We start from the raw sequence: 16,952 nt of genomic DNA, 5'->3' as shown, positions 1-16,952 counted from the left end.
TCCCAGATCAATCAAAAAAAAAAGCTATTTAATCCATTATGTTCATTTAATCATAGGATAGAACCAAACCACCCTTCACAAAGAGCTTCTTAAGGAGCCTCCTTCTGGGCTGCGAGTTTCAAGCGAGATGACAAGGGAACACAGGTCCACCTGCTGTAAACCAAGCCACCACAGCTCAGTGCCTTCCCCGGAGCCAGGCTCCTGCCATGTGGCTTAAAGGGTGCCCCCGTGGAGAAGGCAAGGGAATGGGGCAGACATAGTTCTCAGTGGTGTATCGAGAAGCCAGCAGTGGGGTGAGACTTCAGACCAGAGTCAGGGGTCATGGGGAGGCACAGGAGGGATTTTCACCAAGCCACTCCAGCAGGCATGACAAGGACTGGAGAGAGAGAACAGACAAGGGCAACACATGGTTGTACTTAATATACAAGTCATGCCTGGAAGGGTCTGCCTGGAACCTTTCCCTCACTCCTTTCCATGCTTTCAATTGAAGCAACTAAGGAGATAAAACACCATTTTCTCCATGGATATAAAAATTGTTAACATGTTCTCAGTTGAGAAACAGTTGAAATTATTTATGATACTATGCATAAAAGGCTGCCAACCCTGGTTTTAAATTTAGCCTACTGCCTGGAACAGACTCAGAACAAAAAAAGCCTATTTGCTAAAGAGAATTATGGATCCTTAGGGCTGGTGCTGTGGCGTAATGGATAAAACTGCCACCTGCAATGCTGGCATCCCATTTGGGTGCTGATTCGAGTCCTGGCTGCTCCACTTCTGATCCAGCTCTCTGCTTGTTTCCTGGGAAAGCAGTGGAAGATGGCCAAAGTGCTTGGGCCCCTGCATCTACATGGGAAGGAAGAAGCTCTTTGCTCTTAACTTTGGCCTGCGTCAACCCTGGCCATTGCAGCCACTTGTGGAGTGAACCAACAGATGGAAGATCTTTATCCCTCTCTCTGTAACTCTGACTTTCAAAAAAAAATAAATCTTTTTTAAAAATAGAAAATAGACAAGAATAGAAAATCAATCTATTCAGCTTTTCCAAACAATACAATGCAAGATTGAATTATAAATAATGGGTATAGGAATGGTATGTTTTTAATGGGCAAAAATAGTGTAAAGTAGCTTGTGTTATACCACTTAGGGTAACAAAGAAAACAAATGAAAGAAAGCAAGTTTTTCAAATTAGAACAGATATGTAGAAACTTGCTACCAATAAACCTATGGATCAGAGAACTGCTTTATGCATGCCAAAACAACAGAATTCTCTGCTATCTTCTTATTTATTTATTTTTTAATTTGAGAGGCAGAGACAAAGCGAGTGACCATGAGTGCTCTATCTGCTGCTGCCCCCTGAGATGGGACAAGGGCACAGGCATCCTAACCACTACACCAGGAGCTACTGCTCTGCAATCTTCTGATGTTTCTTTTCCTTTTTTTTAAAATTTATTTGAAAGGCAGAGTTACAGAGAGGTAGAGACAGAGAGAGAGGAGAGACAAAGAAGCATCTTCTGTCCGCTGGTTCACTCCCCAAATAGCTGCAAGCGCAAGGGCTGGGCCAGACCAAACTGAAGCCAGGAGTCAGGAGCTTCTTCCAGGTCTCCCATGTGGGTGTGGGGCCCAAACACTTGGGCCATCTTCTGCTGCTTTCCCGGGCACATTAGCAGGGAGCTGGATGGGAAGTGGAGCAGCCAGCACTTGAACTGGCTTTCTCCGCTAAGCCACAGTGCCACAGCACCAGCCCTAAATCTTCTGATGTTTCTATATGTGCTCATTATCATTACCTCCTTTACTGTGGGATGAGTACTGAAAAGGAGTAATCACAAGCATAGAGGAAAGCCAGGGAGATGAGGTACAATGTATGGTGAAGAAGGCAATGTCTGAGTAGGGAACTAGGAAACGTGTCAGATGCTGCCTTTTAATGCCCTACTTTGTTCTCATTAGTTCTCCACTCTCTGCACTTTCATAATACAATTAATTCTTAATGAAACTGTATTTTATATTTTCTTATTAGCATGCTGTCATATTAATCCCTAAGAGAAAAAGGGCCTGTATTCTGTGCCTGGAAGAGGGTTTGGCACATAGAACCTTACTGAAGTGTTTGTGAACGAAATGCACCAAGCAAATGAGGAATTTAAAGCATAAATCACATTTAATGAACACAGCAATCACTAATGACCTTGGGAAGAGCAATTTGAGAGGAATGGTGGGAATAAAAATAAGACTCAATAAATCGAATAATAATGGAGGAAAGGAAATAGAGTGGATGCTAACATTAAAGATCTTTTTTTGAAGAATTTAAACTTTAAATAAAGAGACTAGTGTTGTGGCAGTGTGTTAAGCTGCTACCTGCGATGCCAGCATCCCATGTGAATGCCAGTTCGAGTCCAGGCTTCTCCATTTCTAATTCAGCTCCCTCTTAATGCATTTGGGAAAGCAGCTGAAGATGGCCCAAGGACTTGGGCCCCTCCTGTGGGAAACCTGGATGAAGCTCCTGACTCCAGCCCAGCCCAGCCCAGCCCAGCCCAGCCCCAGCCACTGCAATTCTTTGGGGAGTGAGCCAACAGATGAAAGATCTCTGTCTTTCCCTCTCTCTTTTTATGCCTTTCAAATAAACACATATACCTTTTAAAAACAAATTGATAAACTGATATGAAGGAGCTGGCGCCGCAGCTCACTAGGCTAATCCTCTGCCTTGCGGCGCCGGCACACCGGGTTCTAGTCCCGATTGGGGCGCCGGATTCTATCCCGGTTGCCCCTCTTCCAGGCCAGCTCTCTGCTGTGGCCAGGGAGTGCAGTGGAGGATGGCCCAAGTCCTTGGGCCCTGCACCCCATGGGAGACCAGGAGAAGTACCTGGCTCCTGCCATCGGATCAGCGCGGTGCGCTGGCTGCAGCGCGCCAGCCGCGGTGGCCATTGGAGGGTGAACCAACAGCAAGGGAAGACCTTTCTCTCTGTCTCTCTCTCTCACTGTCCACTCTGCCTGTAAAAACAAAAACAAAAATAAAAACAAAAAAAACTGATATGAAGAAAAAAATACCCCCCAATATTATATCATCTTATCCCGTAATGATAAAAAAGAAAAAAATGCTAGAGAGGATGTGGGAAAAGAAAACCCACATACACTATGGGTGAAAACACAAATAAGTACAGGCGTTATGGAAAACACTATGGTCATTCCTCAGAAAAGATAAAAATTGATCTAACATATGACATAGTTATCTTATTCCTGGCTATGTATCAGAAAAAAATGAAATCAGCATATCAGAGAGAGAACAATTCTCCCATAGTAACTCTAACAAACACAATTCACAGCAGCCATGATTTGGAACCAACTAGCTGTCCATCAATGAAAAAAGTGGATAAATAAATAAAATCTTTAAAAACAAAAAGAAAAAAAAGTGGACAAGGGAACATCATATAGACACACACACAAAAATAAAATATTGTTATATGCAAAGTGTATCGAAAGAGATTACTAAATTAATTGAAAGAAGCCAGACACAGAAACACAAATGTGACATGTTCCTTATCATCTACGGAAGTGAAAAAAATGTTATCTGAACATAGAATTGTGATTATTAGAGGCTGAGAAGAGTTAGAGGCTAGGGATAGAGGAGAATTGGATAACAGGTCCCAAAATACAGTGAGACACAAGTAACTTCTGTTGTTCAATAATACAGATTGATGACTACATCGCACCATATTAGGTAAAAGTAAAGAACTGGAGGAGAGGATTGGGGCTGGCACTGTGGCATAGCAGAGTAGAAGCCGCTGCTTGCAGTGCCTGAATTCCATATGGACACCAGTTCAAGTCCCGACTGCTCCACCTCCAGCCCAGCTCCCTGCTAATGCACCTGAGAAAGCAGCAAAACATGGCCCAAGTGCTTGGGCCCCTGCACCCAAGTGGGAGACGTGGAAGAAGCTCCAAGCTCCTGGCTTTGGATCAGCCCAGCTCTCGCTGGTGAATCAGCAGATGGAGGCTCTCTCTCAGGATGAGTACTTTGTTAATCTCCTGGTTCACTGAGAATTTGGGGAGCTAGTGTGTAGCCTAGTGGTTAAGACATCCATGGGGCCGGCACTGTGGTGTAGCGGGTAAAGCCGCCACCTGCAGTGCTGGCAGCCCATGTGGGCGCCTATCTCAGCTGCTCCACTTACAATCCAACTCTCTGCTATGGCATGGGAAAGCAGTAGAAAATGACTCAAGTCCTTGGGCCCCTGCCTGTGTGGGAGACCCAGAGGAAGCTCCTGGCTTTGGATTGGCACAGCTCTGGCTGTTGCAGCCATCTGGGGAGTGAACCATTGGATGGAAGACCTATCTCATTCTCTCTCCCTCTGCCTCTCTGTAACTCTTTCAAATAAATAAATAAATCTTAAAAAAAAAAAAAAAAAAAAAAAGACATCCTCGTCCCATATCAAAGTGCCTGGGTTCAAGTCTCAGCTCTGTACCTAACTCCAGGATCCCAATAATATGCACTCTGGGAGGCAGCAGATGATAGGCCAAGCAAGTAATTGGGCCCCTGCCACCCACCTAGGAGACCTGGGTGCAAGTTGGGCCCCTGCCACCCACCTAGAAGACCTGGGTGGATGGAGTTCCTGGCTCCTGACTTCAGTCTGGCCCAGCCCTGGCTGTTGCAGGCATTTGGTGAGTGAATCAGCTGATAAAAGATCTCTTTCTGTCATTCTGCCTTTCAAATAAATAAATAAAACTTATAACAATAACAGGAAAGGTATTCCAAAGAACTGTTTTTAGACAAAAACATCCATGTGCTTTCATTCTTTTTTTTTTTTTTTTTTTTTGAGAGGCATAGAGAGAGAGAGAGAAATCTCCCATCTGCTAGTTCACTTCCCAAATGGCTGCAACAGTATGGGTTAGGCCAGGAACTCAATCTGGGTCTCCTACTTGGGTGGCAGAGACTCAACTGTTTGAACCCTCACCTTCTGCCACCCCGGGTACACATCAGCAGGAAGGTGGAATCACAGGACTCAGACTGGGGCACTCTGATACAGGATATGGGTACCCCAAGTGATACTTTCACTGCTAGGCCAAACACCAGGACCTCAATCATTCTTTTAGAATAATTTTTGAAAGAAGATCTTATAGTAATAATTTTTACACAAAAAGGATCAAATTTATCTGGACTTGAAAGAACTGTTTGAAAAAGACACAGAGGGGTGAGTAACTTCAGAACACACTGGCGGGTCCGGGAAATTCAACTTATGTACTGACTTCTGCACAGCATCCACTCCACCATCAGCACAGCACTGCTAACACTCGCTTGAACTTTTCAGATCAACTGATCTCACAGTGTTTTACCTAAAATACAAGAATGGCTAACAAGTGACTTCCAATTCTAATTTCCTCTTTGATTGTTTCCACTAAGAAAACACTTAGTCCATCAAATAATTTAGGCATGAGCATTATTTGCCCAGGAGCCTTAAATAGTACTCTTTCCCTTTAATTGTCTGGCTTTTTTGGAACACTGCAAATGCAGCCACAAGATTAGAGGATAATCTTCCATAGACTGGCTTGACCCATTTGGATAACGAATCCTCATAGTACCTGCTGCGTCACCAGTGATAAGCCCCCATAAGGAATGATTTGTGGTGTAGTGTGCTTAGTTTCATCGGCAATTCGGCAACTTTTATTTGAAAAGTTATTTTTCATTGGGAAGGATTTATAAGAAATGAGGCAGGCCGGCGCTGCGGCTCACTAGGCTAATCCTCCGCCTGCGGCGCCGGCACACCAGGTTCTAGTCCCGGTCGGGGCGCCAGATTCTGTCCCGGTTGCCCCTCTTCCAGGCCAGCTCTCTGCTGTGGCCAGGGAGTGCAGTGGAGGATGGCCCAAGTACTTGGGCCCTGCACCCCATGGGAGACCAGGATAAGTACCTGGCTCCTGCCATAGGATCAGTGCGGTGTGGTGCACCGGCTGCAGCGCGCTGGCCACGGCGGCCATTGGAGGGTGAACCAATGGCAAAGGAAGACCTTTCTCTCTGCCTCTCTCACTGTCCACTCTGCCTGTCCAAAAAAAAAAAAAAAAAGAAAAAGAAAGAAATGAGGCAGATCCACAAGGACTAATGGTTAAACTCCCGCAAAATGAAGAGAATAAAGTTAGCTGAAGAACTATCTATCTACATTGCATAATAAGCTACCATATATTAAAGTATTACATTCACAGGAGACAGAAAAACGCCCTGATGAATGGCATACATATCAATTTCAAAATAGTTGCTGCCTCTGGGGAAAACTGGGTACCCTGATTTTCTGTCTGGAGGGAAAGGTGTTAAGATAGCCTAAGACTCATACATCCGTAACATCTGATATCTTAAAAGGACAAGATTTTCATGTATTACTGCCATAAATGAAATGTGACTTTTATAAAAGAAAAAGAGGGGGCTGGCCCTATGGCTTAGTGGGTAAAACCGCCACCTGCAGCACCAGCATCCCATAAGGATGCCAGTTCAAGCCCCAGGTGCTCTACTTCCAATCCAGCTCTCTGCTAATGCACCTAGGGAAGCCAGACCAAGTGCTTGGGCCTCTGCACCCACATGGGAGAACTCGGAAGAAGCTCTGTGTGGTCATCTGGGGAATGAACCAGAGGATGGAAGATCTCTGTCTCTGTCTCTCTCTCTCTCTGTGACTTTGACTTTCAAATAAATAAATAAATCCTTAAAAAGAAAAGAATACTTTGTTAATATTTTTAGTAAAGTAACAATGCCTAGCGGACCCTTAAGCAGCCTGGCTCTCCTGGTTTCCTTCTGGAAAATGGCACTGCACTCCAACAATACCACTTACCTTTCCCTGCTTCTCTGCCTGCTCCTTTCCCCACTTCAACTGCCCTGATAACCATGAATTTGATTTCTTTAAGAAAACAGAAATCAAGCAGGCGTTTTGGTGCAGTGGGTTAATCTGCTGCCTGCAGTGCTGGGATTCTATTTGGGCACTGGTTCGAGTCCTGGCTGCTCCACTTCTGATGCAGCTCCCTGCTAGCTGCCTGGGAAAGCAGAGGAAGATGGCCCAAGTACTTGGGCTCCTACACTCACACAGGAGACCCACAGGGGGCTCCTGGCTCCTGGTTTCACAGCCATCTGGGGAATGAACCAGCAGGTGGAAGAGCTCTCTCTCTGCCTCTCCCTGCGACTCTGCCTTTCAAATAAATCTTTAAAAAAAAAAAAAAAAACAGAAATAAAGAAAACAAAAGCCATCAGAAGGAAGTTCCTCAGCTTTCCCTCTAGAAGACCACCCTTCTTCCCTCCTGTCTCAGGGAAGAAGCCTCGCATCACCCAGCAGCATTCCCTACTTTCCCCTGCCTGCCATTAAAGACAACCACTGTGGGGCCTCTGCACTCTGGTGATACTCCTCCTACCATTCTCTTTGCCCTTTCTTCCTCTACCTGCCTTTCAAATAAATAAATCTTTTTAAAAATGTAAAGAGGAACACATTATACCTCTTAAAAGCCTTCCATGACCTCCCTCTGTACCTACACTAAATCCCAAACTCCTTACTTTTGTCCACACGCCCTGATTGATCAGGCCTCACTCACCTCTGCAACCCAGTCTCCTTCCACTGTCCTCTCTCTACCTTTCCCAGCCCTGCTGGCTTTCTTTTAGACCCTTACCCACACAAAGCTTTGTCTTCCTGCTTTAGGACCTCTGCATATGCTGTTCTCTCTGCCTGGAATGCTATTCCCACTCCCACTCTTCAAATGGCTGCTCCTTCTCACCCATCAGGCATGAGTATAAAAGTCAACAACTCATCTAAGTGGGCTCCTTCCTATTTCTTTTTATAAGCATAAACATTTCCAATCTTACAACCACTTCACAATCATATTTTATTGTCTAATTTCCCCACCAGACTGAAAGCTGGTGGGGATCTGAGCTGTTTCACTCACTACTGAAGTCAATGACTAGCACTTAACAAATACTCGGTATTTTCCAAAGTTGCTCCATTAGGAAATTTTGTAAAATTTTAACCATGAAATACAAAATATTGCTTTGCCCATGTCATCATTACCCACATAGCAGGACCTATAAACTGATATCTCCAAACTAGATTCAAGCACCATACCTAAGTGCCCAAACAAGGTCAAAGAATCACGTAAGGGTATATGTATACAGGAGGGGGTTATGGTGCATGGAAGTGATGGGGTAGACTGGCTTTGGCAAAACAAAAGGACTAACAGAAGCTTATTGTGATAGTTCTGGTGGGTATGGTATCTGCATTTACATGTTATATTTGACAAAACTGAAACAAATTAACCCTGAAAATTTGAGATAGAGACTCTAACCAATCTGAAGGCAAATATCTGACTCCTACACTCTCTTCCCTGTCTTTTCAGCACTTTTTCCTCCAGCCCCAGAACTTTCTGCCCTGTGGGACTTTCTGTGGTAGCTTATCAAGGTTTACTTCTGGGATCTGTCAGGTACGATGGCCTCAGAACAGTGTCAAACTCATAAGACTTAGTTTTCTTTTTTGGGTAGGTCCCCATCCTTTTGAAACTAGCTCATTGTACAAACTAATCTCTCCTAAGGTAATATTAGTTTGTAGTATACATTTTAGCTTAACAGGCCCTCTGGAAGTGTAATTACCACTACAGATAAATGACTGACTCCCCTACCACAGCAGCCAAATCACACTGTCATCTTAGGGCAAGTTGTTCAAATGGCAGTCCCATGGGCAGTTGTTTTAATTTGGGGTGGGTGCTTGGCACAGTGGTTAAGATACTGCTTGCATCCTGTATCAGAGTGCCTAGGTTCAAGTCCTGACTCCGCTTCCAATTCTAGCTCCCTGCTAATACATGACCTGAGAGGCAGCAGGTGATGGTTCTGATAGTACTTATGTACCTGCTATCCACGTGAGAGATCCAAATGGAGTTCCCAATTACCAGTATCAACCTGGCCCAGCCATATCTACTGCAGGCTTTTGGGGGACCAACATACGAAGGATCCCTCTTTGTCTCTGTCTCTAGCTCTCTGCCTTTTAAATAAATAAATTGAAAAAATTAAATAACTATTATTTATATAAATTGTGCTTTCAATAAAACATACATTATCTTATTTGGATCTTATATTAGCTAGGTCAGCTGGGAAAGAGAGACAATTATTCTTTTTGTTCAGAGAAAGAAACTGAGATTTTAAGGAAGTTATGTGCTAACATCACCCAGCACATGGCAGAGAATGGATTCGACTTCAGGATTCCAAATTCTTTTCCTCCATTCAAAGATTTTTTTCCTCCATCACTGTGCCTCCTTTGTTGCCCACTGAAAATTGTGTGAGGGGTGGGGGTGGGGGGAGCTTTATTACAGCAAAGCTGGTCCTCGGATGCTTCCCCTGGTTCATGTTCAGGGTCTCCAGCTGCCTTACTTAGGGATAACCATGAGTTGTTACCCTGTTGGAGAGATATTGGCCATACAAAATGCTGCTACAAAATTTTTCATTAATAGCTTTAGAGTACAGATAACAATTCCAAAACATGCAGTTATTTATTTCTACTAGACCCAGGCCATGACAGTTAGCTTATGAGACGCTTTGGACAAATTAAAGAACGCTGAACCTGGTGGACTTGCGAGCAGGACACATGTGGCTCTGAAAACTGATCAACGAATAGGCTGTTTCCTCCCACCCTGAGGAGTCATTTGGGAAGCACTGGAATCTCAGTAATTTGCTTCTCTGGCTATTTATCTGTACGTGTGTCGATTTACCCACCATCTTGATGTTTTAAACACCCGTCAGGTAACACTAAAGTACAATTGATAGCACAGCTGATGCACCTGTTTCTTCAGGGATTATCCACCAAGGGATAGATTAATTTTCCTCGTTAAGTAAACAAAAAAACGCGAATACTGGCTGTTCATTCCCAACAGATACTTAAAGAGTAGGGAATAAAATTCTGTACTTTGAACTGTCTAGAAAATGGAGTGACATGAATGCCCTCCAAGAAATTTTTATAGTAATCTCTTCGGTGAAAATTAAAAGGCCTTCCCACGCCTCCGTGTCGAGTATTTTCTGTGGGGGCAGAGAAAGAGGTGGGCCGGGGACCGGGTCGGGAGGATCTGCACGCGGCACCGCGTCTCCCAGCCGGAAATCAGCCTGGCGGGGACCGGGACCAGCCCTTAGCCCGCGCCCAGTCCCATCCCCGGTCGTGCCCCCGCTGTACCGCCACTCGCTCAGGCCGCACAACTTTGTAGTCGTCTTCATCCTCCGAGGCCGCCGCCGCTGCCGTCAGGGAAGTGAAGGGGTCTTCGCGTTCGTACTGGGCGACCCGCGCTCCGGTGTTGGGATTTACCGGGAGTTGGAGACTGGCGGCCGCCAGCCTGGCCTCTCGGTGTGAGGCGGCCATCACCCGCCTCCGAGGCCGGAGCGCCAGCGCTGGCCCGGGGCGGGTAAGCTGGCGCGGCCCGGGAGACCCGGCGGCTCCTCGCTTACAGCCGGCGGTTACTAGGGGCGCGGTAACTAGGGACGCTACAGGGGCTGCGAGGGATCAAAAGACTAAAAAGCTTCTCGGGCTGCCTGGGACCCGAGTCCGTCACTCAACTGGAGAATGGGAGTCAGAACTAAATCTGTTTGCTGGATTAGAAGATTGCGGACGGAAAAGGGCACCTCTTCCCCTCCGGTCACCTAAACGCAGACTTCTGACACTATCATAACACACCCGTTTTGTGAAGACAAGAGCGCATTTTTATTAACTGGAATACCAGGTTGGGAGGGGATGATGGCGGAGGAGAGTAGCATCTTATTGTGAAGTGACCTCAGAAGAATGTCAAGATTTGTATCCCAATACCAAACATGGCTGCCTCAGAGCAAGAGAAGGGGAAGGATTGACCTGAGCAGGAATCAGCCAATCAGAAGGAGGCTGCTAGGTGACTCTCGCGCGATTTTTTTGACCTGACCAATAAAAAGCCCAGGGTAGGGTGGCGCCTGGCCCGCCCACCAATGACGATACCCGTACAGAACGCGATGCTCGCTTTGGAGTCGCAGGCCTATGAGTGGCGGGGACTGAGGGCGCCAGTGTCCGACGCGCCATAGACACACCTTCATTCCACCTCACCCCCGCCACCTTCCCACTGGGCACTGGGGCGCCTCCACTGGCTCCTTCCCTTCACCACGTGGCTGCAAGAGGCCAAGCCAGAGTGTCACATGCTGCCTCAGCCCCTCCTTGGTGAGACCAAGGCCGCCGCCCCTTTCCTCGCCCTATCATTTGGATTCCTTCGCCCCTGGCCAAGTCTGCACTATTTCCCGTTCTGTTAAGGGCCTTTGTCACTCCAAAGTGTGGTCCCGCTTTCTGGCGAGTTCTAAGAAACACCGGGAGGAGCTGTCACACAAAGCAACTTATCTGGGGGCCTTCTCCGAGGCTCAATATGTTAATCCTCCGCCTGCGGCCAGGGGCGCCGGTTCTAGTTCCAGCTGCTGCTCTTCCAGTCCAGCTCTCTGCTGTGGCCTGGGAAGGCAGTGGAGGATGGCCCAGGTGCGTGCGTCCCTGCAGCCGCAAGAGAGACCCGGAAGAGGCTCCTGGCTTCGGATGGGCGCGGCTCCGGCCACTGCGGCCATTTGGGGGGTGAACCAACAGATGGAAGACCTTTCTGTCTCTACTCTAACTCTACCTCTCAAATAAATGAATAAAATCTTAAACAAAACAAAGTAACTTACCTGCAGCAAATGAGGAAACCACGAAGAATCATTTCCAAAGTCTAACTCCACAAGCAGGTAACTTTTATTTAGGGGGAAATGATTATTTAAGAGGGGAAGTTTTTATTTACTTTTTAAAAGTTTTTTAAAAATTTATTTGAAAGCCAAAGTTAGAGAGAGGAAGACAAAGACAGATCTTCGTCCGCAGGTTCAATGGCCCAAATGGCCACATTGGCTAGGGCTGCACCACGCCTAAACCAGCAATCTGGAATGCCATCTCCGTCTCCCCTGTTGTTTTTTAGGATTCATGTATTTATTTGAAAGGCAGTTAGAGAAGGAGAGATTGATCTTCCATCTGCTAGTTTACACCCCAAATGGCCATAACCGCCAAGGTAAGACCAAAGCCAGGAGCCTCTTCTGGGTCTCCCACGTAGGCCAGCTGCTTTCCCAGGTGGAGTGGAAGTGGAGCAGCTGGGACACTAATCGGCACCCATATGGGGTGCTAGTGCCACAGGCAGAGACTTAACCTATGTCACAGTGCCGGCCCGTTCATTGTCTTGATACAGGATATGCAGACAGCTAGAGCTGGCTAAGCTGGCAATCAAGTTCCCGTATAATTCTTTCTGGTCCTACTTATCAATCAAAATGCCCCGCTTCCCAGGATGCATCTGTTTCATCCAGGACTAAGGGAGTTCTGTGGAACTGGATACTGAGCTCTCTGTGGAGCTTGTAGATGGCTTCATGCCTGGAGACACCACCCCCAATCTCACAAGAGACCAACATAGGGAAGGAATTCTCCCTACTCCACTGTAGACTACAACTGAGGGGCTGCCTGGTGCTGTTTTCCCTCCCCCACCCCTTCTCCTTTCAGGCTATCCTCTGGCCCACTGCTCACTGTTTATAGATATTTCTGTGTGCTGTGTGGAGCAACCTATGCTCATGAGTGTGCCTTCTTTACCTTTTAAATACTTAACACTGCATAACTTTTATGTGTCAACACTTAGAATCTCTGTACATGACAAGAACCTGAGTGAAATTAACACTCCTTTCCCACATCACTTGTGACCAACTGCCACCAAAGCAGCCTCCCTAGAGGACATCCAGATCTCTTGAGAAACTCAGGTTATCTCCTTCAACAGATCCTCTAAGGCGTGGCATAGGGGGTTAAGCTACTGTTTGTGAGGCCGGCATCCCATATTGGAGTGCCTATTTTAATCTCTGTCACTCTGCTTACTATTCAGCTCTCTGCTAATGTGCCTGGGATAATGGCCCAAGTGCTTGCACTCCCTTCGAACCCACGAAGACAAGACTGGGTTCCTAGCTCCTGACTTCATTTTTTTTTTTTTTTTTAATTTTTTGACAAGCAGCGTGGACAGAGAGAGACAGAGAGAAAGGTCTTCCTTTGCCATTGGTTCATCCTCCAATGGCCGCTGCGGCCAGCGCGCTGCGGCCAGCGCACTGTGCTGATCCGATGGCAGGAGCCAGGTACTTCTCCTGGTCTCCCATGGGGTGCAGGGCCCAAGGACTTGGGCCATCCTCCACTGCACTCCCAGGCCATAGCAGAGAGCTGGCCGGGAAGAGGGGCAACCAGGACAGAATCCGGCGTGCCGACTGGGACTAGAACCCAGTATGCTGGCGCCACAAGGCAGAGGATTAGCCTAGTGAGCCACGGCACCAGCCCTCTGACTTCACTTTGGCCCAGCCTTGGCTGTTGTGGCCACTTGGTGAGTGAACCAATGGACAAATCTGCTTTTCTCTCCCTTCCTCCCTCTGTTCTCCTCTCGTCACTCTGCCTTACAAATAAATAAATACACAAATGTTTTTTAAAAATTCTCTAAGGTAGGGGCCAATGCTGTGGCAAAACAGGTAAAACCACCGCCTGCAGTGCTGGCATCTCATATGGGTTCCAGTCCATGTCCTGGTTGCTTAACTTCCAATCCAGCTCTCTGCTATGGCCTGAGAAAGCAGTGGAAGATGGCCCAAGTGCTTGGCCCCTGCACCTACGTGGGAGACCAAGAAGCAGCTCCTGGCACCTGGTTGGCCCAGCTCTGGTGGTTCTGGACATCTGGGGAATGAACCAGCGTTCACTCTGCCTCTGTTTCGCTGTAACTCTGCCTTTCAAATAAATAAATAAATAATTAAAACACATCAACCATAACATCCAGCAATTTCCACAAGCAAAATTTAACCACTCCCCAACACCCTAGCAGCCAATCACACAAGAAAGTTGTTTTTTGCCTCTCCAGGGAAAACTTCACATAGTGACAAAAATAAAAAGCTGAGAAAACAGTCCTCTGCACCAGCACCCAAATGCAAGTTACCTCAATCAAAAGCAGGTAGAAAGTGACACACTGGCAGCACTAGTTTGTGTGTGGCACAACATGGCCAACCTATGTTGTGGTGCAGGTTAAACTGCCACTTGCCAACACTGGCCACCCCTATCAAGAGTGCTGGTTTAAGTCCCAGTTGCTCCACTTCCAACCTAGCTCCCTGGGAACACTCATGGGAAGGCAGTAGAGAACAATTGGCCCTTGCCATCCTGTGGAAAACCAGCCATCTGCAGAGAGAAGCAGATGATGGAAGATCTTTCTCTGATGCTCTACCTTTCAGATAGTCTTAAAAAAAAGCAAATGCAAAACCTAGCTTGCTCCTTGTTCTTAAGTGATGATGGGAAATGACTGAAGGGTTCTATGTGAAAATGAAGACAAGACAGGATTTCCCAGAGTGCCTTTCCATCACCAAGAAAGTACCAGAAAGGGGGGCCAGCACTCTGGCATAGCCAGGAAAGCCACCTGCAACACCAACATCCCAGGTGTGTGCCAGTTTAAGTCCTGTGCTCCATGTCTCAGCTCCCTAGTGTGCCTAGGAAAGCAGCTAAAGATGGCCCAAGACCTTGGGCTCCTGCACCCACATGGGAAATCCAGAAGGAGCTCCAAGCTCCTGGCTTTCAATCAGCCCAACTCTGGCCATTGTGGCCAATTTGGGGAGTGAACCAGTGGATGGAAGATCTCTCTCCCTGACCTTTTTTTAAAAATTAAAAAATAATTTTTTTTCACAGGCAGGCAGTGAGAGACAGACAGAAAGATCTTCCTTTTTCCATTGGTTCACCCCAAGTGGCCGCTACAGCCGGCACGTTGCGCTGATCCGAAGCCAGGAGCCAGGTGCTTCTTCCTGGTCTCCCAGGCGGGTGCATCTACTGCACTCTCGGGCCACAGAAGATAGCTGGACTGGAAGAGGAACAACCGGGACAGAATCCAGCGCCCCGACAGGGACTAGAACCCGGGGGTGCCGGTGCCGCAGGTGGAGGATTAGCCTAGTGAGCCGTGGTGCCGGCTTCCCTTTCAAATGACACTGTACTGCATGAAAATGACCCCATTCTTAGAAAAAATAAATCTGAGCACTTAAGTCCACATCTTTCAAATTATTTAAAAGTGAATAGTTAAGTAACGCTTATTTTGAAAATCATGAATTCGCTATTGGTGAAGTTGAGTAAAATACTAATTTCACATTTGCTTGTGTGATTTCCTCAGGAAGAAATCCGTCAATGATATACCAGGTTGAACTGAGCTGCCAAAAACACAAAAAGCAAACCACATACTACTTAACAGGTGTTTATCAATCCACTGCCATAAAAACATCCCCCATAGCTGGCATTCCACCGCTTTACAACAGCCTGGGTTGGGCTAGGAGCCTGAAACTCATTCCCAGCCCTCACCTGTTAACTTCCAGGGTGTATAATAGCAAAAGCCAGAATTGGGAGATCTGGGACTCAAACCCAGATACTACAATACAGAATGGTGTTCCTAACTGGTGTCTGCTGTATGAAAACATACACCCTTGTGTATCCAAAGCTTTTAAAAAGAGTGCCTGGGCATTGTGGCATAGCAATAAAGCCATTGTCTGCCATGTCAGCATTCCATATGGGCACCAGTTTGTGTCATGGCTGTCCCACTTCTAATCTAGGTCCACGGTAATCTGGAAAAAGCAGCAAGAAGATCCAGTGTCTGGACCCACGTCACCCACAAAGGAGAGCTAATTGAAGCTCTTGGCTTTGGCCTGGCCCACCCCCACCTATTGTAGCCATCTGGGGCGTGAACTAGTACATAGATCTTTCTCTAACATTTAAAATGAATAAATAAAACATAAAACACCACCCCCCCCAAAGCCACATTTGTGCCTGACAAGTTCAAAAGGATCACTAGTGGGGCTGGTGCTGTGGTATAGCTGGTAAAGCCACTGCCTACAGTGCAGGCATCCTGTATGGGTGCTGGTTCGAGTGGCCGCTCCACTCCCAATCCAGCTCTCTGCTGTGGCCTAGAAAGGCAAAAGACGGCCCAATTCCTTGGGCCCCTGCACCCGCATAGGAGAACTGGAAGAAGCTCCTGACTCCCGGTTCCAGGTCGACGTAGCTCCGGCCACTATGGCCACGTGGGGAGTGAACCAGCAGACGGAAGACCTCTCTCTCTGCCTCTCTGTAACTCTGCCTTTTGAATAAATACATAAATATCTCTTCTAAAAAAATCACTAGCTAAAACGTGCAGATAAAATGTGAAAGTGACTAAAGCGAGATAGACTAACTAGGAGATGATGAACTATTCACTTGAGATCCAATGCTGCCTGGGATCAGAGCAGTGGCAATCAAGGTGTTTAAAAAGGAGCTGGCATTACAGTAATAGGCTGAGTGCTGCCTGCAACTCTGGCATCCCACGTGGGCACTGGTGCTAGTTCTGGGTGTTCCATTTCCTATCCATCTCCCAGCTAATGCTCCTGGGAAAGCAGCAAAGATGGCCCAAGTCTTTGGGCCTCTACAACCATGTGGAAGACCAGAATGAAGCTCCCGGCTATAGCCTGGCCCAGTCCTGGCAGTTGCGGCCATTTGGGGAGTGAACTAGCAGATGGAATCTCTCTCTCCCACTCTAAGTCTGCCCATTAAATAAATAAAGTCTTTAAGAAAAAAAATGTTTTAAGAAAACACAAGACATATTGATTAAAAATCCCTTTAGTGTAAGATTTGCTACATATAAGCACATACTCATTTGTAGAAGCACTGCCAATTAACAAAGTAGTGGTTACCCTTAGGGAAAGGGATTAGAAGGAAAAAGAAAAAGGAGGCTTTCACTTGTTTCTATCAGTCACTTTTCTAACAGCACTTATATTTTGATTTTTTTTTTAATGCCAAAGGGTATTTTTCAATGATGAACAAATTGGGCCATTTTTTCTGCTAGACTTATAAGTACCCAGGAGTAAACCATAATAAAGCCAACATGTAAAGATGTACTCTTTCTGCCTTTCAGAAATAATAGAATGTTTGAAGGGAATATATTAAGCTGCC

The 16,952-nt window shown here is 46.5% G+C and overlaps 1 protein-coding gene across 15 annotated transcripts in view; it reads right to left on the bottom strand.

The window, feature by feature from the left end:
- Positions 1-10,807, bottom strand: part of FAM161A (FAM161 centrosomal protein A) — a 28,747-nt gene extending 17,940 nt beyond the window's left edge. For 6 of the 15 annotated variants that reach the window (XR_016229338.1, XR_007916270.3, XR_016229339.1 and 3 more), the window contains exon 1: positions 10,152-10,723. Coding sequence is in view for 7 of the 15 variants with exons in the window: in XM_008254359.5 (XP_008252581.3) it covers positions 10,152-10,334 (183 nt within the window). In the remaining 8 variants the exon portion in view is untranslated. Of the gene's footprint in view, positions 1-10,151 lie in introns of all 15 variants that reach the window. The other 9 variants (XR_016229340.1, XR_016229342.1, XM_089326382.1 and 6 more) reach the window with 4 other exon arrangements.
- Between the last annotated feature and the right edge of the window lie 6,145 nt (positions 10,808-16,952).

Source organism: Oryctolagus cuniculus, chromosome 2 (assembly GCF_051225735.1).
Source record: "Oryctolagus cuniculus isolate XC-2025 breed Fujian yellow rabbit chromosome 2, ASM5122573v1, whole genome shotgun sequence".
Lineage (NCBI taxonomy): Eukaryota > Metazoa > Chordata > Mammalia > Lagomorpha > Leporidae > Oryctolagus > Oryctolagus cuniculus.
This window is presented reverse-complemented; position numbering and strand designations above follow the sequence as displayed.